This window comes from Schistocerca piceifrons, chromosome 2, assembly GCF_021461385.2.
Source record: "Schistocerca piceifrons isolate TAMUIC-IGC-003096 chromosome 2, iqSchPice1.1, whole genome shotgun sequence".
In the NCBI taxonomy this organism is placed as follows: domain Eukaryota; kingdom Metazoa; phylum Arthropoda; class Insecta; order Orthoptera; family Acrididae; genus Schistocerca; species Schistocerca piceifrons.
Genome location: NC_060139.1, coordinates 562,672,907 through 562,700,274, shown reverse-complemented (window position 1 = coordinate 562,700,274; position 27,368 = coordinate 562,672,907). Strand labels below are relative to the sequence as shown.

At 41.7% G+C, this 27,368-nt stretch overlaps 1 protein-coding gene across 4 annotated transcripts in view; it reads right to left on the bottom strand.

The window, feature by feature from the left end:
• Positions 1 to 27,368, bottom strand: part of LOC124777078 (stimulator of interferon genes protein homolog) — a 338,173-nt gene that overhangs the window by 224,079 nt on the left and 86,726 nt on the right. For 3 of the 4 annotated variants that reach the window (XM_047252357.1, XM_047252356.1, XM_047252355.1), the window contains exon 4: positions 10,491 to 10,550. The exons of the other annotated variant lie outside the window; for it this stretch is intronic. In XM_047252357.1, coding sequence (XP_047108313.1) covers positions 10,491 to 10,550 — 60 coding nt within the window. The remainder of the gene's footprint in view (positions 1 to 10,490; positions 10,551 to 27,368) is intronic. 4 annotated transcript variants of the gene reach the window in all.

Here is a 27,368-nt window from a genome sequence, read left to right as displayed (position 1 = left end):
ACCCATCTACATACGCTCCTCGTCAGACGTGAATTCCCACATTGGCCGCATACCACATTAGCGGTACCGCCCCCTCCCCCCACCCATTATTCCACTCGCTCGCGGCCACACTGTATTCCCACCTGTGTTCGGACGATGACGTGCGTCTAGCACTGAAAACTTTCGATGACCCATCGAGACCTGAGTAATTATACAGGATGTTTCAGGAGGAATAGTAAACATTGTAGGAGATGGTAGCATAGACAAATTTCAGAAAAAATGCCATATAACATGTGTCCAATTTTTATTGAGTACATATAGCTGGGTTCAATGCATTTTCGTTTCGTATGTTGGTTCCTTGAAAATGAGCTTCCAGCGTTATTGGAAGAGGTTCCTTTGGCTACAAGAATGCGTATGTTCTTCCAGCATGACGGGGCTCCTGGACATTCTAGTCGTCACTTAACATTTCCCAGAAGATGGATCAGTAGATATGGGCACTTTTCTTGGCCATCAAGGTCCCTGTAACTTACCTCTTTGGATTTTTGCCTGCGGGGATGGTTAAATGCGAAGTCTACAAAGAAAAAGTAAACCCAAGATCCAATTTGATAGTTCAGATTCTAAACAGTGCAGCCCTCATAAAAGGACGCAAAGACAACCTCAGAAGAGCTACACGTCGTGTTATCAAGAGAAGTCAAATGTGCATTCAAGTTGGTGGGGGAATTTTTGAAAATCAACTTTGAACGTCCTCATTTGCCTTTGCTTTGAGTTTGTTACCGTCAAGTACTCACAGCTGTATCTCTGTACTCAATAAAAAGTGGAAGCATTTATATGGAGCCTTTTTATGCAATTCGTCTGTACTACCACCTGATAAAATATCTCCTTTTCCTCCTGAAACAGCCTGTATATGGATATATCTGTGGTGTCTGTTCTTTCAGACTTATCCGAAAGAAAAGACACTACGAATCTGGGTTCAAACCAGGTCAGGCACAAATTTTCATCTGACAACGTTGTTCTATTTTAACGCCCATCTATCCTTCGATATTTAATTGATTAACAAGGCTACCTATTTCGATTCGTAGTGTCTGTTCTTTTGGAAATGTATGAAAGAACAGTCACAGACACAACACACACACACACACACACACACACACACACACACACACACACACACACACACACACATTTTTATCTTAAGTGCTATTCGGAAAATGTTTGGTAACTTGGTGATAGTGCCTGACTGGAGCTGCATCAACCTACTCATTTCACTAGATATAGTTGTAATTATCTGAACAATTCCTGTTTAATAAGTGACAGCGACAGTGTCTATCATCGTTTACTTTGTCGGAAACCTGCTTCTTTCTGCCCTAGCCTATACTACAGCAATGAGTGATTACTCACATTCTTGATACCTTATTGGATGTGCTACTGCAGCTGTATACAAAGATTCAAATCCCGCTGAAAAAGTATGTTTCAAGTCAGATGGTTTAGCTCCTCCCCTACTGTCATTGAAAACGATCACAACCAAATTAAGTATAGGAATCCTACGAAACCCCTGAGTTCATACTGCGGTCCTGTGCAGATGAAAAATGTAGTTTCTCACAACTATCAGATGACAGGTGGAATTTGTCAGATTCCACAAATTATGTCTGCATTATTAATTGTTGGTTCACAGGTGCTTTTTTGCCGCTTATTGTAACTGTTTTTTGAATGTTAGAGTTGGAAGAATAGAAACATCAGATCCTCGTCATATGGAATATTCGAATTCACCTAAAGTCTTCACGTTTCGAGCTAAGGCAGAATATCCGTCAGAAAAGATGACAACAAGAAGCCAAGCCATGTCTGTCTTCTAGCGGATGTGCCAATGTCAGTGATCTCAATAACAATATTGTAAAGCAAAGATACGTTGCCAACCTAACCACTGTAGAAGCTCCAAAATTGTGGATCGCATATGGAGAATACGCTTTCAAGGTTTTGGTCCAATTAAGACAGTAAAACACAAATAGTTGTCAGAGTTATTAATTTATGACATTTAGTTTGCACTCAGTGCATCGACATATTACAAGTAATTACGGTACACTCTATCCCCTAAACCTAGTTACAGAAACGCGAATAAGACTCATTGACATATAATGAGCATTAGCGGCCCTTGCCACCTCCAACTTTGAGACGAAGCTATAGAGGTCACTCACAGAACACATCAGCTGGTATACTTCCTGGCAGTATACCTGAAACTTGGCAACAGCGGAGAATATGTTTGGCAACTCTGTGACTGACGAGTTACTTCCTTGATAGCACAGAACTATCCTGCTAAATTAACTTGATATAATCGTGTCATTTCAATTGAATAATGTGAGTGATTTTCTCTTGAGATGTGATATACGGATATCAGTTAATCCTTTCGAGTCAACGAAAGTCGTTCCACATGGGAAATACAACTACTCTCGCCTCTTATGTTGCGATTTATCTGCCAAAGCGGCTAGTGGACCAACTTAGGCAAAGACACCGCACCTGTTCGCTGCCTGTCAGGTGCATGCTGCTTCTGTTCGCCTTTCGAGACTCGCTAAAAGGCAGATTTTTAATTCTTTTTTAGCAGAGCTACAAGCAGGCGGATACAAACTCAATAAGGGAATAGTAAGACAATGCTCGAGCAAAATTTGTCTTGCTACTTTTAGTACCCCTTAGTGTCAGAGCGTCAACCTTACGGTACTGCAAAATTCATAGTTCCACTTTTGTTTTCTGCCGACATTTTTGTTGCTGTTGTGAATATATATATTTACCTATGAACTGCCACGTTTTCATTGTTGTTGTTGTTGTGGTCTTCAGTCCTGAGATTGGTTTGATGCAGCTCTCCATGCTAATCTATCCTGTGCAAGCTCCTTCATCTCCCAGTACCTACTGCAACCTACATCCTTCTGAATCTGCTTAGTGTGTTCATCTCTTGGTCTCCCTCTACGATTTTTACCCTCCACGCTGCCCTCCAATGCTAAATTTGTGAGCCCTTGATGCCTCAGGACATGTCCTACCAACCGATCCCTTCTTCTAGTCAAGTTGTGACACAAACTTCTCTTCTCCCCAATCCTATTCAATATCTCCTCATTAGTTACGTGATCTACCCACCTAATCTTCAACATTCTTCTGTAGCACCACATTTCGAAAGCCTCTATTCTCCTCTTGTCCAAACTATTTATTGTCCATGTTTCACTTCCATACATGGCTACACTCCATACGAATACTTTCAAAAACGACTTCCTGACACTTAAATCTATAATCGATGTTAACAAATTTCTCTTCTTCAGAAACGCTTTCCTTGCCATTGCCAGTCTACATTTTATATCCTCTCTACTTCGACCATCGTCATTTATTTTGCTCCCCAAAAAGCAAAACTTCTTTACTACTTTAAGTGTCTCATTTCCTAATCTAATTCCCTCAGCATCACCCGACTTAATTCGACTACATTCCATTATCCTCGTTTTGCTTTTGTTAATGTTCATCTTATATCCTCCTTTCAAGACACTGTCCATTCCGTTCAACTGCTCTTCCAAGTCCTTTGCTGTCTCTGACAGTATTACAATGTCATCAGCGAACCTCAACGTTTTTATTTTTCTCCATGGATTTTAATACCTACTCCGAATTTTTCTTTTGTTTCCTTTACTGCTTGCTCAATATACAAATTGAATAACATCGGGGATAGGCTACAACCCTGTCTCACTCCCTTCCCAACCGCTGCTTCCCTTTCATGCCCCTCAACTCTTATAATTGCCATCTGGTTTCTGTACAAATTGTAAATAGCCTTTCGCTCCTTGTATTTTACCCCTGCCACCTTCAGAATTTGAAAGAGAGTATTCCAGTCAACATTGTCAAAAGCTTTCTCTAAGTCTACAAATGCTAGAAACGTAGGTTTGCCTTTCCTTAATCTAGCTTCCAAGATAAGTCGTAGGGTCAGTATTGCCTCACGTGTTCCAACATTTCTATGGAATCCAAACTGGTCTTCCCTGAGGTCTGCTTCAACCAGTTTTCCCATTCGTCTGTAAAGAATTCACATTAGTATTTTGCAGCTGTGACTTATTAAACTGATAGTTCGATAATTTTCAAATCTGTCAACACCTGCTTCCTATGGGATTGGAATTATTATATTCTTCTTGAAGTCTGAGGGTATTTCGCCTGTCTTGCACATCTTGCTCACCAGATGGTACAGTTTTGTCAGGACTGGCTCTCCCAAGGCCATCAGTAGCTCTAATGGAATGTTGTCTACTCCCGGGGCCTTGTTTCGACTCTGGTCTTTCAGTACTCTGTCAAACTCTTCACGCAGTATCGTATCTCCCATTTCATCTTCATCTACATCCTCTTCCATTTCCATAATATTGTCCTCAAGTACATCGCCCTTGTATAGACCCTCTATATACTCCTTCCACCGTTCTGCTTTCCCCTCTTTGCTTAGAACTGGGTTTCCATCTGAGCTCTTGATATTCATACAAGTGGCTCTCTTTTCTCCAAAGGTCTCTTTAATTTTCCTGTAGGCTGTATCTATTTTACCCCTAGTGAGATAATCCTCTACATCCTTACATTTGTCCTCTAGCCATGCCTGCTTAGCCATTTTGTACCTCCTGTCGATCTCATTTTTTAGACGTTTGTATTCCTTTTTCCCTGCTTCATTTACTGGATTTTTATATTTTCTCCTTTCATCAATTAAATTCAATATTTCTTCTGTTACCCCAGGATTTATACTAGCCCTCGTCTTTTCACCTACTTGATCCTCTGCTGCCTTCACTACTTCATCCCTTAGAGCTACCCATTCGTCTTCTACTGTATTTCTTTCCCCCATTCCTGTCAATTGTTGCCTTATGCTGTCCCTGAAACTCTGCACAACCTCTGGTTTACTCAGTTTATCCAGGTCCCATCTTCTTAAATTCCCACCTTTTAGCAATTTCTTCAGTTTTAATCTACAGTTCATAACCAATAGATTGTGGTCAGAGTCCACATGTGCCACTGGAAATGTCCTACAACTTAAAACCTGGTTCCTAAATCTCTGTCTTACCATTATATAATCTATCTGATACCTTTTAGTATCTCCAGGATTCTTCCATGTATACAACCTTCTTTTATGATTCTTGAACCAAGTGTTGGCTGTGATTAAGTTATGCTCTGTGCAAAATTCTACCAGATGGCTTCCTCTTTCATTTCTTAGCCCCAGTCCATATTCACCTACTATGTTTCCTTCTCTCCCTTTTCCTACTGTCCAATTCCAGTCACCCATGACTATTAAATTTTCGTCTCCCTTCACTACCTGAATAATTTCTTTTATCTCATCATACATTTCTTCAATTTCTTTGTCATCTGCAGAGCTAGTTGGCATATAAACTTGTACTACTGTAGTAGGCATGAGCTTCGTGTCTATCTTGGCCACTATAATACGATCACTATGCTGTTTGTAGTAGCTTACCCGCACTCCTATTTTTTTTATTCATTATTAAACCTACTCCTGCATTACCCCTATTTGATTTTGTATTTGTAACCCTGTATTCACCTGACCAGAAGTCTTGGTCCTCCTGCCACCGAACTTCACTAATTCCCACTATGTCTAACTTTAACCTATCCATTTCCCTTTTTAAATTTTCTAACCTACCTGCCCGATTAAGGGATCTGACATTCCACGTTCCAATCCATATAATGCCAGTTTTCTTTCTCCTGATAACGACGGCCTCCTGAGTAGTCCCGGAGATCCGAATGGGGGACTATTTTACCTCCGGAATATTTTACCCAAGAGGACGCCATCATCATTTGACCATACAGTAAAGCTGCATGCCCTCGGGAAAAATTGCAGCTGTAGTTTCCCCTTGCTTTCAGCCGTTCGCAGTACCACAACAGCAAGGCCGTACTGGTTAGTGTTACAAAGCCAGATCAGTCAATCATCCAGACTGTTGCCCCTGCAACTACTGAAAAGGCTGCTGCCCCTCTTCAGGAACCACACGTTTGTCTGGCCTCTCAACAGATACCCCTCCGTTGTGGTTGCACCTACGGTACGGCTATCTGTATCGCTGAGGCACGCAAGCCTCCCCACCAACGGCAAGGTCCATGGTTCATGGGGGGAGGACGTTTTCATTATACTTGCGAATGATACAGGACATCGAGTAAAAACAGACATTTTCTAAGTCAAAAGTCGGTAATATCCTACTAATTCATGTTAAAATAGGCTCAATCGTCTTACAGATACTTAATGCTTTATTAAGATAGACTGCCGTCATGATGTTTCTGTTGTAAGCTGAATTTAATTTGTATTAGTAAAGTGAATATTTTAATTGCGTTTTCCATAAGTTTACTGAATGCAATAGCAATCATCAAAGAGAAATTAATCAGCAGCAGGATTTTCTTTCACGATATCTAAAACAATCTGACAATGCTAAAGTAGTTTACAAATTCTATGCCCATAGTAACCTACTGGTTCTAACGATGTCATTAAATCAGTGTAGTCTGAAGATCATTTTCATCTAGAAATGAATTGCCTTGACGGTTGATCGATCAAGAGCGGGAAATGTAAAATTTTACGAGTATATGATGAGAGGGACAAGTGCTTGAGAGAGGATTTCCCTATCAATGCAAGTGCCTGAAAGATGACTTTCCTATCAACTTCCTGGATAGTTTTGTTTCTCAAATCAACAGAGTGCCTTATCATACGTGATGTGGTTTTGTCGGTCGATCTTCTTACACTGCGACCGCAAGGTGTCTTGATTGTTGGCAAACAAATTCCAGCTGTGATGCACACACCTTTGGGGCAGAATTTGTAGCACAAAACACACTTTTGGAGCTATCAGATGTAAAATATGACGGTCACGCTACTAGTCACTCGGTTGATATTTGTTGTTTCGAATTAGAGCATGCAGTACTCCTACACCAGACTTCTGAACTTCGCCTGTTGAATGCAAATGTCGCATGATGGTTAAATGGTAATCCATCACATATATCAGTAGTCGAGACTTCCTTAATGTGGAAAATCATTCGTGCCAGATTGATCTTTGTCAAAACAAGAATATCTTTTTCTGGCATATTTTTCCCAAAAGCACTCGCTCCACACACAGTTCAAATCTTTCTAGCTGCCTCCTCTGCATTCACTCCTCTGTTACGCCAAGAGTAAATATTGTGTAGCAGATGTTACACCCTTTTCCACTTGCGACTCAATTTTACAACGTTTATCCGTAGTTCATGACTTTCAAGTATGCAAAATCCAATGCTTAACTGCAAGATGATAACTAGAACTTCAAATTCGGAAATGGCAGTTAATACATACACTGACAGCGTCGCGCTGCGTTCACCTGGGCGACGCCGTATTTCAGGACGCGGGTGGCGTCTGGCCGGTGGCCGGTAGCCGCTGCAGCGCGAGGAAACGCTCGAGCGTAAGCTGTTCTGATCGCTACGCAGCCACGAGCTGTCTTGCGGAACTGTTTCTGGAAGTACTTGTTATTGCTGGTGGGTAGGATGTGAAGCGAATTATTTTCGATGTTCAGTCAGACTCATAACTTTAGACAGACGCGAACACGCGACTGTAAGTTCACAATTCGCGACGATTACCACTTTTTTTTTTTTTTTTTTTTTTTTAATTTCATTTTGTTAGTTTTTGTTCGTTGCATCTGCTCTGGGCGGACGTCAAAAGACACCCGTTTCAGTTTGTCGTTGATCCATTAACTCCGGTTTTTGTTACAGAGGGTAGCTAACCCCCTGACCGAACACGCTGAGTTACCGTGCCGGCAAAAGGAAAGTAATCGTCGCTGTGTAAACATTGACTGTCAGGGTTGTGCTACTGCTGTTGCTGTATGACTGTAGAGACTCTCACAACCTCGTACCTCCCCTTTTTTTTAGTTCGTTGTTGATCGTTGTGTTTGGTCGTTGCGGACGTCACGTAACATCCGTTCAAGTTCGTTGTTGATCCTTTCACTCAGTTTTTTATTACACAGGCCAACCAGCTCTCTGACCGAACACGCTGAGCAACCGCGCCGGCGCACTACACCACGGCTTGAACCAACACAACTACATCTCGGAAGTAGACAACACTTCCTCCTGACACTTTCGCACCTAGCAGTGTTGCCAGATCGTGCAGATGGCTGGACTTGTCAGGGGCGGTCAGTTTTATTGGCCACCTTAAGTGAACGACTCGGACTTAGTCTCTGTGGCGGCCGGCCGGCGGTCAGTTTTTATGTCTAAGACTGTACTTCTTGTGACCTATAAGTCTCTCTACTTGTGGTATTTGTAGCACACTCAGTTTTACAATTATTTTTACTAGTAATAAAAATATTTCCTTCTACATGCAAGAATATTTATTGTGAACACATTCACTGGTGCCTGGGTCCATAACCTGCTGGAACTAGCACAGCTAAGTAAGTAATTTTGAATACGAAAAACGCAGGAATAAGGCAAGCTATATTTTAAAATCGATAATTACATAAAACAGTGCGTTACACTGCATCATTAAGGTAATGCCATGAAGTATATAAAGCACAGTCACAGACGTCTATTATGTTCTGTGCTGCACACTTTGCTGCACACACATTCACAAACAAAACATATTGTTCATATATCCCCATAACCTGTAATCCGTGTAATGGGTTTTTATAATAATCAGATATTCTGCTGTAAACAACAGACAATGCCAAATCTAGCTCCAACAAGAATAAGAGGCAGCTGTAAAAATGATGGAGCAATTTGTTTATAACCAAGCTGATGAGGCTATTTTGAGCATAATCCTTCAGTAAGTGTCTGATTGTCTTCTTATGGTGGTAGTATATGTGGTTGTTACCAGACAGTAAGGTATTTTTGGTGTTGTATCCCTATTTATGGCTAAATTTATATCTCGGCATCCACTACACTGCACAGTACACGTTTATTTTACTCCATTTATGCCATTACTCCATGGAAGTTTCTGGGCCTGACAAATTGGTGAGATCTTAATAAATTCAGTGCCATATCCAAAATCTTGCTTAAACTATAACTTCCATACCTGTTTACTAGGTTTTGCAACATACTTATATTAATATATCACGGCCTGAGCCACCTGAAAATGATGAGTATGTTAATTGTTGAAATGGAGTCATTAACGTAGCTAGAACCTGAAAATATCTCATGAATCAATTGTCCCAAAAATCACAGCTGTAAGGTTCTCTCAGTGGTGTAGCACAAATTCCCTACATTCCCCTCATTAAAATATTTGTAGTAGCGAAAAGCTGGAACCTAACAATGACAGTCACTCCAATAACACTCTTTATCTATTTGCTCATTACACCAATTACTGGGCACCTCACACCTTGCCTAAAAATCCTCCTGTTTGCTTTCCACATCATAGTAGACTTAGTGAAACCATTTATTCTGCTCAAGGATTCTCCTACCATCTATTCATGGAATACTTTTCATGCCTGTATTTCATTAAAGGGATTTAATTCTTGATACTTTAGGGAGTAAAGGAGAACACTCCCTGAAAAGCAGAGAAAGCACACATGCACACATGCGCGCGCGCACGCACGCGCACACACACACACACACACACACACACACACACACACACACACACACACACACCTATGGCCTTACAAGGCATCAACTTGAAATAAATCAGACATTTAATTCCTTCTTATTTTTTATTCTACAAGTCTTATTATGTCATAATCTTTTTGTTTATTTTATTATTTAATATGTCGTGACCATATCTAGTATTTCTTTAATGACCCAAGTGATTAGCTGAGCATATTAAAGCATCATCTTCAAGGACACAGTCACGAGCACTGGCCCCAAATCCGATCTGTCTTGTGGATTAATGACCAAACGAGCATGCCGACCAGCCTGATGTGTAAGTTGCCTATGGGCTTGTCCTGTACACAGTTACAGTTTTTCACAAATTTAGAGAAGTGCCATACCAGTGTGGACCTGGCAGTGTCTGGATACAGGGCACCAGAAAAGATGGATGGATGGACCTATGGATTTCTTTTGATTATTATATTTATTTTTGAATAATTGGATTACTTACTGCTTTTGGAAGTAGGCTTGATTTTTCCTATTCTTCATATGATTATTTTACCTTGTTATGTACTTTAGGTTCTTATTTGGGTTATCTTATTTTTACTTTTGATTTTTCTCATAACTGAGTCACTCATTTCCAAAACCCGTTAAATCTATTGTTTCTCAATATTAACTTTTTATGTGTCGAAAGAGCATGCTTTGAGCTACACAGTTCAGAACATATTACAAGTTCCACTTGCTGCTATGCCTCTTATAAAAGTAACTCCGAAGTTTATTTGAAGTTCCAGACTCCATCAAATCCATGGTGGTCACAGTTCCAGTAGATGTTAAATCCTGACAACAATATAGGACCTATTTAATACTCTGAAAAAGATAAATTTCCAAAACCCGTTGTTTCCGTACACTTTTCAAATTGTATTTATAATACATTTTAAATATATTATTATTTTCTATTGACAAGTAAATGTGACTTTATTTTGCTTCTGTATTTTATATTTTTCATATTGGCGTACCTGTTAAGTTGGAATTTGGTGCAAATACACACAGTATTGAGTAACAGATGGTCTGCCAGCCTGAAAAGAAAGTACATTCAAAAAGCACTATTTCAAACCCCAGTGATTATTAAGGCATTATTGGAAACCTTGGGATTATCTACAAACTTCAATCAGGTGTAGAGGTTGCTGACTGGAAGACATCTATTAAAGATGGCATGAAACCTCCCTCTGCATGGTACTTTTAGTTCAAGCCTTCAAAAAGGATATTAGTTAAAAAGAAAAATCAGAGCAAGCAGAACAAAGCTATAACACTGATATAGAATGTGGTAAATGTATCTGCAAGAAGGGTAAATCCTGGATGGTAAAACAAGAAAAAATCGCAGACGTAGCAGTCCTTTTACAGAAACGTTATGGACCAGGCTGCATGGGCATTAATGAAGTGAATGTCTTCAAACAGCAGTCTGGAGCTGTACTAGATGAAGAATTTGATGTCGGAGAGCTACCTGATGATGATGAAGAGTCAATCAGAATTTGATGTAAAAAGTAGTGATCTCATAATGCCATATTATTTTAATATAAAGTTGATGGCACCTGTTCAAATACATTAATTAGAATATATGTACTATATTATTCTTTCTAGTAATGACTAATAATTTTGTAACAGGAATACATGTTATGAAATCTCTGTATTATTTTTCATCTGCACCCGTCATTTTAAAACCAAAATATTTCCAGAAACTGTTATGTCCAGACTACAGTAACAAAAGTAGTTATGTTCAAAATAAAATATTTATTTTAAATAAAAATATTGTGGTGTGATTTATGAGAAGTATAAATATAAAACCAGAATATAAAAGAAAATGGTAATAAATAAAGAATAACGATAAAAACCAGATAACAATCGGGTGACAGTTTTTTCTCGTTTCTGAGAACTTTTGTTACATGGAGATAATGGGCTTTGGAAATGGTTTACTCAAGTTATTTTCCTTAACACGTTGACTGCCATGAGCCTACAGCAGAGCCATAAGCCTGATGCCACGTGCCTGCCAGTGTCCGCAGCAGAGCCTCATGCCTAAGGCTATGGTTTGGTGGTAAAACATCCATTTCCATGCATGCAGCAGTCAACATGTTGAATATGTTGTGTTTTCTTACATTTTCTGGTTCTACATTATTTATACTTTTCCTTACAAACATATTTATTAGACATTCACCTTTAAAAAATGTATTATTCAGTTAAGCACAACAAAAATCCAGAAGGTGTTTTTATCAATGCGGGAACAAATTCCTTTGAAAGCAACAGTGAAGAAGAAATCATAAACCTTATTTGAATGACCTGAAGCCCCACATGACTTGCAGAATAATAATCAGTTGCAGTGCGTATGGGAGATCGGTGAGTAACAGCTATGTACAGAAAATAAATGCCAATATTAAAGAACAAAGCAATAAAAGGGGGGTCATTTTCACTGATCCCAGCAAATTTTGAAGTGCAAAGTGTCTTGCCAAAAATGGTCTACATCTGAATAGGTTAGGCTCAAAAATATTTAGTATGATGTTCGCAGGTACTTGCCAGGCTATAAAAAAATAAGGGAAACTGGTAAGTAGTGGTGTGAGTGAAAAACAATGTGTACAAATAAGACAGACAGAACCAAAACATTATCCGACAAGAAATGTGCTAAAGCCTATAAATAATAGTCAGAGGATATATGTTATGTGCTAGAATATAAATGGTTTAAGGACTGATGATTCAAACAACAAAAGCTACAAAAGAGACAAATTGGAAATAATTCTGTAAGAATGAGCAAATACTACAGGTTTGTTTAAATGAACAGTGGTTTACTGAGAACACAATTAATATTTTAAACAAAATGGAGAATTTCAGGTTAGAAAGTAGCTTTTGCAAGAGAAACAAGTCACATGGAGGCTCATGTATACTTCTGCATAATGATATAAGTTATGAAACCAGGAATTGTTTTATTTATTTAACTGAATGTTTGAGAGCTGCTGTGCTATACTGATCTAAATACATAGAATCCCAGAGAAGTTATCAACAGAACTATTCTTGCCTAGGTTTCAAATTATGCTAGAAACACTCTGTAGAGAAAATGCAACAATTCACCTCAGCCATAACTGAAAGACTATGAATTGTTGTTTATTCATCTCATGACATACATCTGCAATCCATTTGGTTTGTGTACAGGAGACATGACAAAAATTTATGATACAGTTACTATGATTTTTACACTCATAAATAATAGTACTAAATTAAATAATAATACTACAATGACATTGCTTGAGACAGATATGTAACAAATTGTATCTGACTCAAATTTCCAGTTCGTTCTGCATGAATTTATCGACTGTCTAATAATATATCAGTGTTAGTGCCTCATATAGCTGTCTTTTAAGTGGACCTAAATTCATCTGCACTAGCTTGTTTCCTTTTCATCTATTATAAACTTTCATTCCCATGTACTTAGTGAATATTGAAGCATAGCTACTATCACACGTGATATCAATATTAAATCCTTTGTCTATTTTTTATGGATTAAAATTAGCATTTTCTGTTCTGAAAGATAGTTCTTGATTTGCTAAGCAGTTTCTTGCATATCTTTGAGCAATTGCCCTTCTTGTACATGCCAACATCTACCTGTCAGTCTAATCTGGTATGGGGACCCCTACACATAAGCATTATTAAGGTATGGAGTAGATAATTGTTACATATGCACTCTCTTTTGTATGTCTACAACTATATGTCTGCTATATCTTACCAGTTGCTATATCTATAATTGCGTGTGTGCAGTAAATCCATTCCATATCTCTACACACTGTTATTCTCAAATACGGGTATGATTTTACCTCTAGTTGCGGCAAATTTAATCCTGTGATTAAAGGATAGTCCCACCACACTTTTGCATTTCATGAAACGCGCAACTTAACATTTGCCTGCATTGAGAACACATTACCAGTCATTACAATGGGCTGATATTTTGATAGCAGCCAATTCGATATTACTGTCACTTTTCCAAGATAAAATTTTGCCACAGATCACATCTGCAATAATACAAAACTGCAACTAACATTATCCTCTTCATCATTAGTATTTAACACAGCCAGCAATAATTCTATGACACTGCCCTGAGGAAAATCCCATATTACTTCAGTGTCTGTAGATGATTCTCCATCCAGGATAACGTGGCGTGTCTTACCTGTTAGGATTTTTAGAGAAAGACATCTGTATCCTCAATTAATTATTTTCACTAGAAGCTGTCAATGTGGGACTGGTACAAAAGCTTTTTAGAAGTCTAAAAACACTGAAGCAATATGGTTTCTCCAATCTGTACCACTGGATACAGCATGTGTAGGGTAAGAGTACCTTTGGAACTCTACTTCTTTTACACAAACAAGCTGCTCTTGGCTTTTACTATCCAAAAGTTGCAAGGTTCACTGTAGTTGGTTGACATTTGATTTCTGTAGAGACACAAACTTTTCATGGGCTGCAGAGAGGTATTCATCATGCAGCTATGAAAAATGTGTTCTCTGAATGTACCCTGAAGACATCAAAGCGGGCACAGCAGCACAATGATGAATCATATTTGTACTGTGACCCACTCATTCCTGATGCTATCATGGCGTTTACAGCCAGCCAGTTGGCTAGACAGAATCCAATTAGCCTCACTGAGATTCCATTCCAGTGGCTTTCTTTTGGGAAATGCTTTATATGATAAGGTTATGCAGACAGAGAAGTCGTAAGTGGATAGCAAATCGTCAATCATTTCCCATTGAGTAGTTCTGGTGAAAACAGGAGTTCATACTGGGAGATTGATAATACAGTCAGGGTACAACATTGTGTTGTGAAGTTTGTGTGTGCTTTACCACATGTTTAGAAAACATGTAATTTCTGAAGATACAAGATGCTCAATAGCTCTGACTTGTGGCACATGGTGATGTGGTCACGCAAGCCCATATGAGCACTTAAATCCTACATAGAAGGAGAATATGGTATAATTGTGCATGTATAGCATCTTAGCAAAAAAAAAATCTTATACTCCAATTAAAATTACTTTGTAATGGACATTTCAGCAGGTCAAGTAGTAGGAGCCAGCTGCTAGCCAATCTTAGTTCTTTCTCAAGTGTCCTATACTCACTGTGTTGCCTGTTTTGTAGGAACATGCAGTGCATTGTGGGTCATGTCTAGCTGCACACCTGCAACAGACCCTGCCCGCTGCCAATACTGCTATCTGCTAATCACAAAGTAATTTAATCAAGAGTACAGTGTTCACTTACAGGAACATACAATACCACATTTGGCATGTGCACATTATGGATGGCTGTTTGGAAATAGATAATGAGGGGAAAGTATGAGGTATTCATCATTGATCAATATGCCTGTTTGACTTTATCTCCTCCCCACTGAGGTAGCTCCATCCTTATGATCTATAGCCCCTTAGCACATTACTGTAAGTCTGACATAAAATTTGCTACCTGTAAACAAAGCTAAAATTATCAGACAAATAAACTGCTTCCAGCTGCATATGAAATTTTATTTACAGGAATATAACCAGTTTCGAGATAGCAAATCACAGCCTCAGGTGTACATCTGAACAAGCTACAAAACATACAGTAGACATTATGATACAAAAAAGGACACTAATCCTACTAATATAAGCCAAATGACAACAACTATGAAAACACTCACACATTGCGCAAACATTCCATCCATAAGATGGGAAGAAGGGGGACTCAGAATTCTCCAAATAATATGCTGTTACCAGCAACAAGCAGGGTGCCATGAATAAAATTCACCAGTTGAAAAAACTGACATGTTAAATCTGTGTTAACCTACAATGAAAAGGAAAATATTCTAGCTAGCAGGAAGTGTCAGACAGCATCCCTACAACTGCCTCGTCATGTAGGGCCAGACTGCTACTCAATGTACCCACATGTCTCACGGTGGGGGACTAGCACCACCACACACGGAAATGGGGAAAGTTACAAACATTTATGCATGTACCCAAATACATAGGAATGATTGAGGCCCCTGTTATATAACACTACAGTACGAACTATAAAATATATTACCATAAAAAGTGGATAAAACAAAACAGACCAAATGCAAGAACATATGGCAAAACCCAAGTTCAATCACTATGTAGTCAAAAAACCCTGACAAACACTCAAAGAGGGAGAGCATATTGTAATGCCTTACTTCCACCTGATTTTTAAGGGTACGTTTGATGTATACTTTTAGACTCCGCACAATTTCAGTCTCTTCAAGAATGTTTAAGGTCTGCCACTTATCCTCTATATGCAAGACTTTTAAATTATTAGCTACACCTTTTACAAGTGACCAAAATAACATAAGTTGTTACTTAAAGCAGGTGTCACTTTCCTTAAACTTTGGTGTTTGCTAAACCCAACATCAAAGCCTCTTGCCAGAGTAGCCCACATACCCTGCAGGACAACTGTTGCAACCGATGCAGTATAAACCGATAGTGTTTTACTTTTCTTGTGACCTCTCTATGCAAGAGTCTTTGCCCAAGATTCCGATGAATTAAGAACACCAGCTTTATCTTTTTTTGTCATAAGCTTTTTGTCTACTGTCTGTAAAATCGTGCCAAAATATGTTCTCCTATGGCAACCAATGAACCCACCCTCCTCCTCGTCCAATGTCCATAGTGTGATGTCATCTCCATTTGGCCTCTCCCTAGTCCTACCAAGTTCTTTTTTATGCAGTGGAAATGAAAATGAGCATTTGGCATCACTGGCCGGGAGGCCCCTTACGGGGCAGGTCCAGCCGCCTTGGTGCAGGTCTTATTACATTTGACGCCACATTGGGTGACCTGCACAATACTCCCAGTTTTTCAATCATACACCCCTGTACACAAGAGCAAACTGTGAAGGCGATATAATACTGACATTTTTTTAAAAAAAAAAAGAAGGGGGGGGGGGTGGGGGGGTGGGGGGGCTGCTTAGAGGTGGGACTCCTCCTCACACATTCCTCGATGGATATGTGTGTGTGTGCGAGTGTATACCTGTCCTTTTTTCCCCCTAAGGTAAGTCTTTCCACTCCCGGGATTGGAATGACTCCTTACCCTCTCCCTTAAAACCCACATCCTTTCGTCTTTCCCTCTCCTTCCCTCTTTCCTGACGAAGCAACCATTGGTTGCGAAAGCTTGAATTTTGTGTGTATGTTTGTGTGTCTATCGACCTGCAAAGACTTTCGTTTGGTAAGTCACATCATCTTTGTTTTTAGATATATTTCTATAAATTTTGTCATACAGGGTGTACATAAAGTCCAGGAACACTTTCAATTATTTATTGCACAAGAACCAAATATTGTACAGACATCATACATATGTCATTCTGAAGAGAAACCTTGAAAGTTTTTTTTGTTGTCATGTATACTGCCACAGTGTAATTTGGTAATTTCCTGATTGTCAGCGCTAGTCGCAAACATGGTGAGTTCAGGTGCGGAGCGAGCTTTCTGTGTGTTGGAGTTCATGGAGTGGCTTCGCCGATCACCAGCTCTCACTCTATGTGACTTTTTTCTGTGGGGACACATTAAAGAACTGGTGTATGCACCGCCTCTGCCGCGTGATGTAGCAGAGCTCTGGGAGACACTATAGGAAGCGACTGCCACAGTCACGATGCCATGCTGGGATGGGTATGGCAAGAATTCAATTACCGTATTGACGTGTGCCGGGTCACTCATGGTTCGCATATTGAATGTTTGTAAAAGAACTTTCAGAGTTTCTCTTCAAAATGCAATATGTATGACAGCTTTACAATGTTTAGTTCTTGTGCAATAAATAATTGAAAGTGTTCCTGGACTTTATGTACACCCTGTATGACAAAATTTATAGAAATATTTGAGGTAGATGAAGCACTGTGTATCTTATGACATCCCAAATACAAAATCAGAATAAAAAGTGAGAGCTATAATGAAATTGTGGATGCTGTACAATCTGTATATGCAACACACCATGTAAATTTAGGAGTCATATTGATAAACATTGTGTGTCAGACAGCTGCAGCAATGCTAGCACTCCAAGCGGTTGATTTCTCCATGCAGTAAACATAAGACAAACACATCCTTTGATCAAATCTAAGGCGAGGAACTAGATTTGATCAAAGAAAATTTGACCAATGCCTAACTTTGACAAAGTTCCCTATTACGCTATCAAATTTTATTATAGTCTAATATCAGCCTTACCAATCCACTTCCCAGCAACCCACTCTGAAACACTGCATCTTAACTTGTGCACACTGTGGGTATTTCACATGTATAAATGAAGTTCTTTGCTCAGGACTGGTTTTCCATCTGATATCTTGACATTCATGCGCCTGCCCCTCTTTTGTCTAAAGGTCTCTAATTTTCCTGTAGCCATCATCTATCTTTCCCCAAGTGAAACATGCTTCTAAATCCTTAAATTTGCCCTCTATCCACTCCCGCCTAGCCATATTGCACTTCCTGTCAATCTCATTTTTTAGATGTTTGTATTCTCTTTTGCCTGCTTGATTTGCCGAATTTCTATATATTCTCCTTTTATTAATTAAATTCAATTTCTCCTATGTTATCCAACACTTTCTATTAGGCATTGTCTTCTATTTATTTGATCCCCTGCTGCCTTCACTATTTCATCTCTCAAAACTATCCATTCATGCCGTACTGTACTCCTTTCCCCCGTTCCAGTAAACCATTGCCTAATGCTCCCTCAAACTCCTGAAAGTCTCCGCTTCTTTCAACTTAACCAGGTCCCATGTCCTTAATTTCATACTTTTCTGTCATTTCTTAAGTTTTAATCTACAGCTCACAACCAATAAGTTGTGGTCAGAGTCCACATCATCCCCTGGAAATGTCTTGCAGTTTAAAATCTGAAACCTCTATCTTAACATCATATAATCAATCTGAAACATTCCTGTGTATCCAGGTCTCTTCCACATATATCACTTGTAGAAGAATGAACCAGAATTTGGTTGCAATAATTAAACATCTCTTGTTTGAAACTGATAAACTATATTTTATTCAAAAAAAAAATCTCCATTGCTATTTATACAAAGCAAACCACTCAGTGAGCCGTTTTCACACATTTTCTTATGAATTGAAGTATTGTTCAGTGAGAGCGTGACCCAGAAATTCAAATACATGATAATCGGATAGAGCCAAGTCTGGAGAATAAGCTGTATGTCCTAGTATTTCCCAACTGAACCCCTCGATCATTTCCATGACCCGTTTTGCTGAGTGTGATGGGGTGTTACCATGGAGCAATATGAACTTTGTGTTGCCTTTTTCCATATTCCGGTCATTTTTCATGCAATGCTCAGTTTAAATCAATCATCTGCTGTTGGTAGCAATCAGTGTTAGTGGTTTCACCAGGTTTTAACAGCTCATAATGTATCACACCCTTCTGATCCCACCAAGCACAGTGCATTGTCTTCTTTCCAAAGTGATTGGGCCTTGCAGTGGATGTCAATACTTTGCCTGGATTCACCCATGATTTATGATGCTTAGAATTCTGAAAATATATCCATTTTTCGTCACCTGTAACTATTCAATGGAGAAACGACTTCCTTTTGTATCTGGTGAGCAGCATTACACAAGTGGTATATTGATTTGCTTGCTGTCTTTCATTCAGTTCGTGCCTGACCCATTTTCACACTTCCTACACCTTTCCCATAACTTTCAACTGAAGAGAAACAGCCTTCTGCATCACATTCAATTGTTCCGTGAGCTACTATTGACTTTGAGTATCAACTTCCTCCAATGAGGCCTGCAATTTGTAGTCTTCGAACTTTTTCAGTGGTTTCCCATGCTCGTGATTTCTCACATAGAAATCACTGCTTCTGAATTTTTTGAACCACTTGAAACACTGTGTTTTCCCAAGGGCATGTTCGCCAAAAGCTTTGACAAGCATTCAGTGTGGTTCTGCAGCAGTTTTCTTCAAATGATAACAGATAACCTATGCTGTCCACAAATCTTAGTTCATAGGCACAAAAGTCAACATGTTTACGGGTTTATCAGATACCAATGCATGGAACTTGGTTTACTGCGTGCTGAAATTCATCGTCAGCTGTTACAGGAAGGAGACAGTGCTGCAGTCGTGGTCTCATGGGCCCTACACCAATGCCTAGCACCATCTATAGGGAAATTCTGGTTTCATACTTCACAACCTTCTTTCATGGTTCTTAAACCATGTGTTACAGATGATTAAATTATGCTCTGTGCAAAATTCTACCATGCAGCTTCTTCTTTCATTCCTTTCCCCCAGTCCATATTCATACATTATTGTTCCTTATCTTCCTTTTCCTCCTATCTAATTCCAGTCCCCCATCACAATTAAATTTTCATCTCTCTTAACTATCTGAATAATATCTTTTATCTCATCATACAGTTCTTCGATTTCTTCATCACCTGCAGAGCTACATAGCATACAAACATGTAATACTGAGGTGGGTGTGGGCTTACTGTCTATCTTGGTTATGATAATGCATTCACTATGCTATTCACAGTAGCTTACCTACATTCCTATTTGCTTATTCATTATCAAACCCACTCCTGCATTACTCCTATTTGATTTTAAATATATATAACCCCGTATTCCCCTGACAAGAAGTCCTGTTCTGTGAACCACAGAACTTCACAGATTTCCACTACATCTAACTTCAACCTATCGATTTCCTTTTTTTAATATTCTAACCTACCTACCCAATTAAGGGAACTAACATTCCACACTCCGATCTGTAGGATGCCAGTTTTGTTACTCCTAATGACAACATCCTCTTGCGTAGTCCCCACCGAGAGATTTAATGGGGTACTGTTTTACCTCTGGAATATTTTTCCCAAGAGGATACCATCATCATTTGGCCATACAGTAGAGCTACATGCCTTCGGGAAAAATTATGACTGTAGTTTTCCCTTGCTTTCAACCATTCACAGTACCAGCACAGCAAGACCATTTTGGTATATGTTACAAGGCCACATAAGTCAATCAGCCAACTACTGAACAGGCTACTGCCCCTCTTCAGGAACTGCATGTTTGTCTGACCTCTCAACACATATCCTTATGTTGTGGTTGCGCCTATGGTATGGTTATCTGTATCGTCGAGGCACACAAATTGCCCCACCGAAGGCAATGACCATGGTTCATGGGGTGGAGGAGGCCTGAACTCTATCACAAAATTTTGGGCATTGTTCATGGATATTAACTGAATATTTTGATATAAGCGACTCGTGATCTTATGTGGGTCATTAAAGAGTAATTGAATTTTCTTTAATTTCTTACCCTCAATTAACTTTGTGTCTGTGTTGCACTGAAAATATCTGCACAACAATGCAAATATTGATGGAATGAACTGTGCCTCTTCTTTGGAGACAAACTTGTTCCACTAACTCATGGTACTTCCCGCTGACAGAAGCGATAAAACACTTCTGTCTTTACTCATCATGCTTACGCTCAACACTGCTCCATTCTGTCTTATGTCTGATTTCTTAACAGTGTTAGTTCTGTGTTATGTTAACAGTGATATACAGAATATAGAGAGATTTACTGATGAAAGGTTGACTGATTATTATTGTTATTTCTTTACTCTCTCAGACGTTAAGTCTGGTTAAAAATGGAAAGTGACGTGGACCTTGATCAAGTGTGACTTCCTTTTAACTGTATGGTATATGTTATATTGCATTTAGGACCTTTCAGGTAATTGAACATGTATCAATAATTACAGATTTCTGTAGTTGTATATATAAGTTTGGATGTAGCTGTATTGCATTGATGTACTGGTGGATATTGCATGGTATGACTCCTGTAGTTGATAGTATAATTGGTATAATGCCAACTTTATCCTGATGCCACATGTCCTTGACTTCCTCAGCCAGTTGGATGTATTTTTCAATTTTTTCTCCTGTTTCCTTTTGTATATTTGTTGTATTGGGTATAGATATTTTGATTAGTTGTGTTAATTTCTTCTTTTTATTGGTGAGTATGATGCAGGTTTGTTATGTAGTGTTGTTTTATCTGTTATAATGGTTCTGTTCCAGTATAATTTGTATTCATCATTCTCCAGTACATTTTTTGGTGCATACTTGTATGTGGGAACGTGTTGTTTTATAAGTTTATGTTGTAAGGCAAGCTGTTGATGTATTATTTTTGCTACATTGTCATGTCTTCTGGGGTATTCTGTATTTGCTAGTATTGTACATCCGCTTGTGATGTGATCTACTGTTTCTATTTGTTGTTTGCAAAGTTGCATTTATCTGTTGTAGTGTTGGGGTCTTTAATAATATGCTTGCTGTAATATCTGGTGTTTATTGTTTGATCCTGTATTGCAATCATGAATCCTTCCATCTCACTGTATATATTGCCTTTTCTTAGTCATGTGTTGGATGCATCTTGATCGATGTGTGGCTGTGTTAGATGATACGGGTGCTTGCCATGTAGAGTTTTCTTTTTCCAATTTACTTTCTTCGCATCTGTTGATGTTATGTGATCTAAAGGGTTGTAGAAGTGGTTATGAAATTGAGGTGGTGTAGCTGATGTATTTATATGAGTGATTGCTTTGTGTATTTTGCTAGTTTCTGCTCGTTCTAGAAAGAATTTTCTTAAATTGTCTACCTGTCCATAATGTAGGTTTTTTATGTCGATAAATCCCCTTCCTCCTTCCTTTCTGCTTAATGTGAATCTTTCAGTTGCTGAATGTATGTGATGTATTCTATATTTGTGGCTTTGTGATCGTGTAAGTGTATTGAGTGCTTCTAGGTCTGTGTTACTCCATTTCACTACTCCAAATGAGTAGGTCAATATTGGTATAGCATAAGTATTTATAGCTTTTGTCTTGTTTCTTGGTTGGTTGGTTTGTGGGATTAAAGGGACCAGACTGCTACGGTCATCGGTCCCTTTTTCCAAGTACTAAAAACACCCACAGAGAATAAAAACGATTAACAGAATAGAGCACAGACGACACAGAACAAGAGAAACTGAGATAAAGACCAGACAAAACGAACTAAAATCACACAGAGTGTGACGGTGGTTGGCCGACCATAGAAATAAAAAAGGAAAAGCCAACCACTTAAAACACATTAAAAAATCAGTTTAAAACCGGAGGCCAAAGGCCAGAACCAACACAAAACAATAAGATAAAACAGAAACACTTAGATTAAATGATAAAAAGCCCCTGCCCGAATAAAACGTAAAACTAAGTCAGCCGTAGCAGAGTCATCTGTTAAAAGGGCAGGGAGCGTGTCAGGCAGTGTGAACGACTGCCTGAGCACAGCTAAAAGCGGACACTCCAATAAAATATGGACCCCAGATAAAACGGAGCCCCAGCGACATAGAGGTGTGTCCTCACGGCGCAATAAGTGGCCGTGCGTAAGCCGAGTGTACCCAATGCACAGCCGGCAGAGGACAACAGACTCCTTGCAGGAGACCCACATGGATGACCGCCACACCGTCGTCGTCGCCTTGATTGGACGGAGTTTGTTGGGCATGGGCAGATTGCGCCATTCAGCGTCCCAAACCGAAAGAACTTCACGGCGTAAGACTGCCCGCAAATTAGTCTCCGAGAGGCCAGTCTCCAGAGATGATTTACTAGTGGCCTCTTTCCACAGGCGGTCAACATTCTCATTGCCGGGTATCCCAACATGGCCTGGGGTCCACACGAAGACCACAGAGCAGCCGCAACGCACAAGAGTATGCAGGGACTCATGGATAGCCATCACCAGACGAGAACGAAGGAAACACTGGTCGAGAGCTCGTAAACCGCTCAGGGAATCGCTACAGATAACGAAGGACTCACCTGAGCAGGAGCGGATATACTCTAGGGCACGAAAGATGGCAACCAGCTCAGCAGTGTAAACACTGCAGCCACCCGGCAAGGAACGTTGTTCGGAATGGTCCCCTAGAATTAGCGCATACCCGACATGACCAGCAACCATCAAACCATCAGTGTAAGCAATTCCAGAGCCCTGATACGTGGCCAGGATGGAATAAAAGTGGCGGCGGAAGGCCTCTGGAGGGACTGAGTCCTTCGAGCCCTGTGCCAAGTCGAGCCGAAGGCAAGGGCGAGGAACACACGACGGGGGTGTACACAGAGGTGCCCGGAAAGGAGGTGGAACAGGGAAAAACCGAAGCCCAGAGAGAAGCTCCTTAACGCGGATGGCGATAGGACAACCCGACTGGGGCCAACGGTCTGGCAGATGGACGACTGACTCCGGGAACAGGACATGGTAATTTGGATGCCCGGGCAAGCTAAAAACATGGGCAGCATAAGCAGCCAGTAATTGTTGGCGTCGTAACCACAGTGGAGGGACACCTGCCTCCACTAGTATGCTGTCCACCGGGCTGGTGCGGAAAGCACCAGTGGCAAGGCAAATCCCGCTATGGAGGATTGGGTCCAGCACCCGCAACGCAGATGGGGAAGCTGAGCCATAAGCCAGGCTCCCATAATCCAGACGAGACTGGATTAACGCCTGGTAGAGCCGAAACAGGGTAGATCGGTCGACGTCCCAGCGGGTGTGGCTCAAACATCACAGAGCATTGAGATGCCGCCAACACGCCTGTTTGAGCTGCCGGATATGAGGCAGCCAAGTCAACCGGGCATCGAAAACCACCCCCAGAAACCTGTGTGATTCCACCACTGAAAGAAATTCGCCGTTAAGAGAAAGCTGCGGCTCCGGATGGACAGTACGTCGCCGGCAGAAATGCATAACGCAGGTCTTGGCTGCCGAAAACTGGAACCCATGAGCTACAGCCCAAGACTGCGCCTTGCGGATTGCGCCCTGTAGCTGACGTTCAGCAGCTGCAATGCCAATAGAGCTGTAGTAAAGGCAGAAGTCGTCAGCATACAGGGAAGCGGAGACAGAACTTCCCACGGCAGCAGCGAGCCCGTTAATGGCTATTAAAAACAGGCAGACACTTAAAACAGAACCCTGCGGCACACCGTTCTCCTGGATGTGGGAGGAACTATATGAGGCTACAACTTGCACGCGGAAGGTACGATACGACAGGAAATTGCGGATAAAGATCGGCAGAGGGCCCTGAAGACCCCATCCATGAAGCGTAGAAAGGATGTGATGACGCCATGTCGTATCGTACGCCTTCCGCATGTCGAAAAAGACAGTGACCAGGTGCTGATGGCGGGCAAAGGCAGTACGAATGGCCGACTCCAGGCTCACCAGATTGTCGTCGGCGGAGCGGCCTTTACGGAACCCACCCTGAGACGGAGCCAGAAGGCCCTGAGACTCCAGTACCCAATTCAAGCGCTGGCTCACCATCCGTTCGAGAAGCTTGCAAAGAACATTGGTGAGGCTAATGGGCGGTAGCTGTCCACCTCCAAAGGGCTCTTGCCCGATTTCAAAACGGGGATGACAATGCTTTCCCACCATTGCGACGGAAACTCACCCCTCGACCCAGAGACGGTTGTAAAGGTCGAGGAGGCGTCGCTTGCAGTCCACTGAAAGGTGTTTCAGCATCTGACAGTGGATGCGATCGGGCCTGGGAGCGGTATCAGGGCAAGCAGCAAGGGCACTGTGAAATTCCCACTCACTGAATGGAGCATTGTAGGATTCAGAAGTGTGGGTGCGAAAAGAAAGACTCCAACGTTCCATCCGCTCTTCAATGGAGCTGAAGGCCTGGGGGTAATTCGCAGAAGTGGAACTCATAGCAAAATGCTCTGCTAAGCGGTTTGCAATGACGTCGGAGTCAGTACAAACTGCTCCATTCAGTGAGAGCGCGGGGACGCTGACAGGGGTCCGATAGCCGTAGACGGGTCGAATCTTGGCCCAGACCTGCGATGGAGTGACATGGAGGCCAATGGTGGACACATACCGCTCCCAGCACTCCTTCTTGCCTTGGCGGATAAGGAGGCGGGCCTGCGCACGCAGCCGTTTGAAGGCAATAAGGTGGTCTACAGAGGGATGTCGCTTGTGACGCTGGAGCGCCCGCCGGCAATCTTTAATCGCTTCAGCGATCTCAGGCGACCACCAAGGCACAGCCCTCCGCCGAGGGGACCGAGAAGAACGGGGAATGGCAGATTCGGCGGCAGTAACGATGCCGGTGGTGACCGATTGAACCACCGCATCAATGTCATCACTAGAGAGAAGAGTGACGCTGTGGTAGTGACGCTGTGGTAGTGACAGAAAGATCGGAAAGTGGTCACTACCACACAGGTTGTCATGCACACTCCATTGGACAAACAGTAAGAGGCTAGGGCTACAGATTGAAAGGTCAATGGCGGAGTATGTGCCATGCGCCACACTGAAGTGTGTGAAGGCACCATCATTTAAAATCGAGAGATCGAGCTGCGACAATAAATGCTCAACGGTGGCGCCTCGACCTGTTGCCACTGACCCACCCCACAGAGGGTTATGGGCATTGAAGTCGCCCAATAGCAAGAAAGTGGTGGCAATTGGGCTATCAGCGCAGCCAGGACATGCTGCGAGGCATCACCATCCGGTGGAAGGTAAAGACTGCAGATGGTAACAGCCTGTGGCATCCACACCCGAACAGCGACAGCCTCTAAAGGTGTTTGGAGAGGGACAGACTCGCTGTGCAGAGTGTGAAGGACATAGAGGCAGACGCCACCAGACACCCTTTCATATGCTGCCCGGTTCTTATAATAACCCCGATAGCCATGGAGGGCGGGGGTTCGCATTGCTGGAAACCAAGTTTCCTGAAGAGCAATGCAGAAGAAAGGGTGAAGGCTGATAAGTTGGCGAAGTTCAGCTAGATAGTGGAAGAAACCGCTGCAGTTCCACTGGAGGATGGTATTGTCCATGGCTGAGAAAGGCGTGACGGGACTGGGAAGGCAGATTACGCCGCTGGGTCACCTGCTGCCTCCGATTGAGCACCTGTGCTAGTGCTATCCATGACGTCTGAGGGACCGGCGAGATCGAGGTCCTCAGCGAACGCAAGGATCTCCACCCCGTCCTCAGACGCAGAGGTGGAAGGTTGCGGTGGGACAGGTGCCACCGCAATGTCAGGATGCTTGGGAGCCTTTTTCTTTGGCTGCTTTGCACACTGTGCCTTTGGAGGGTCTGGCTGGGAGGGCCCCACTGAGTCAGTCTCAGGGACGGACGACGACCGTGAAGCCCTATGACCAGCGACCGGTTGCTGTTTCAAAAATTTGCAGGTGTCCGCTTTGGCACTGGGCAAAGCTGGGGATGGGAGGGCCCCAAGGGACCCCTTCCTGGCTAGAGGAGCCGAAGAAGTTTCACGCTTCTCTGGCTGGGAAGGGGGAACGAATGTCCCCAATGGTTTGGGTGGTGTTGCTCCTGAAGTAGGTGGAGCAGGAGCAACAGAGGGGGAAGTGCCCCCAACAACCAAGGGGGCCGGTTCATTCTGACATAGCTGAGAGGCAACAGTATGTGACGACATGGGAGAGGATCGTACCGGTGTTGCAGCAGCGGCATAGGTGGATGTCATGGGCACAGGATATTTCCGCCTTGCTTCGGTGTACGTCAGGCAGTCCAGAGTCTTATATTCCATTATCTTCCTTTCTTTCTGGAAGATCCTACAGTCCGGTGAGCAGGGGGAATGGTGTTCTCCGCAGTTAACACAGATAGGAGGTGGAGCACATGGAGTATCGGGATGGGAAGGACGGCCACAATCTCGACAGGTGATGCCGAAAGTACAGCGAGATGACATGTGCCCAAACTTCCAGCATTTAAAACACCGCATCGGAGGAGGGATATATGGCTTCACATCACAACAGTAAACCATCACCTTAACCTTTTCGGGTAAGACATCACCCTGGAAGGCCAAGATGAAGGCACCGGTGGCTACCTGATTATCCCTCGGACCCCGATGGACGCGCCGGACGAAGTGAACACCTCGTCGTTCGAGGTTCGCGCGTAATTCATCATCGGACTGCAGAAGAAGATCCCTGTGGAATATAATACCC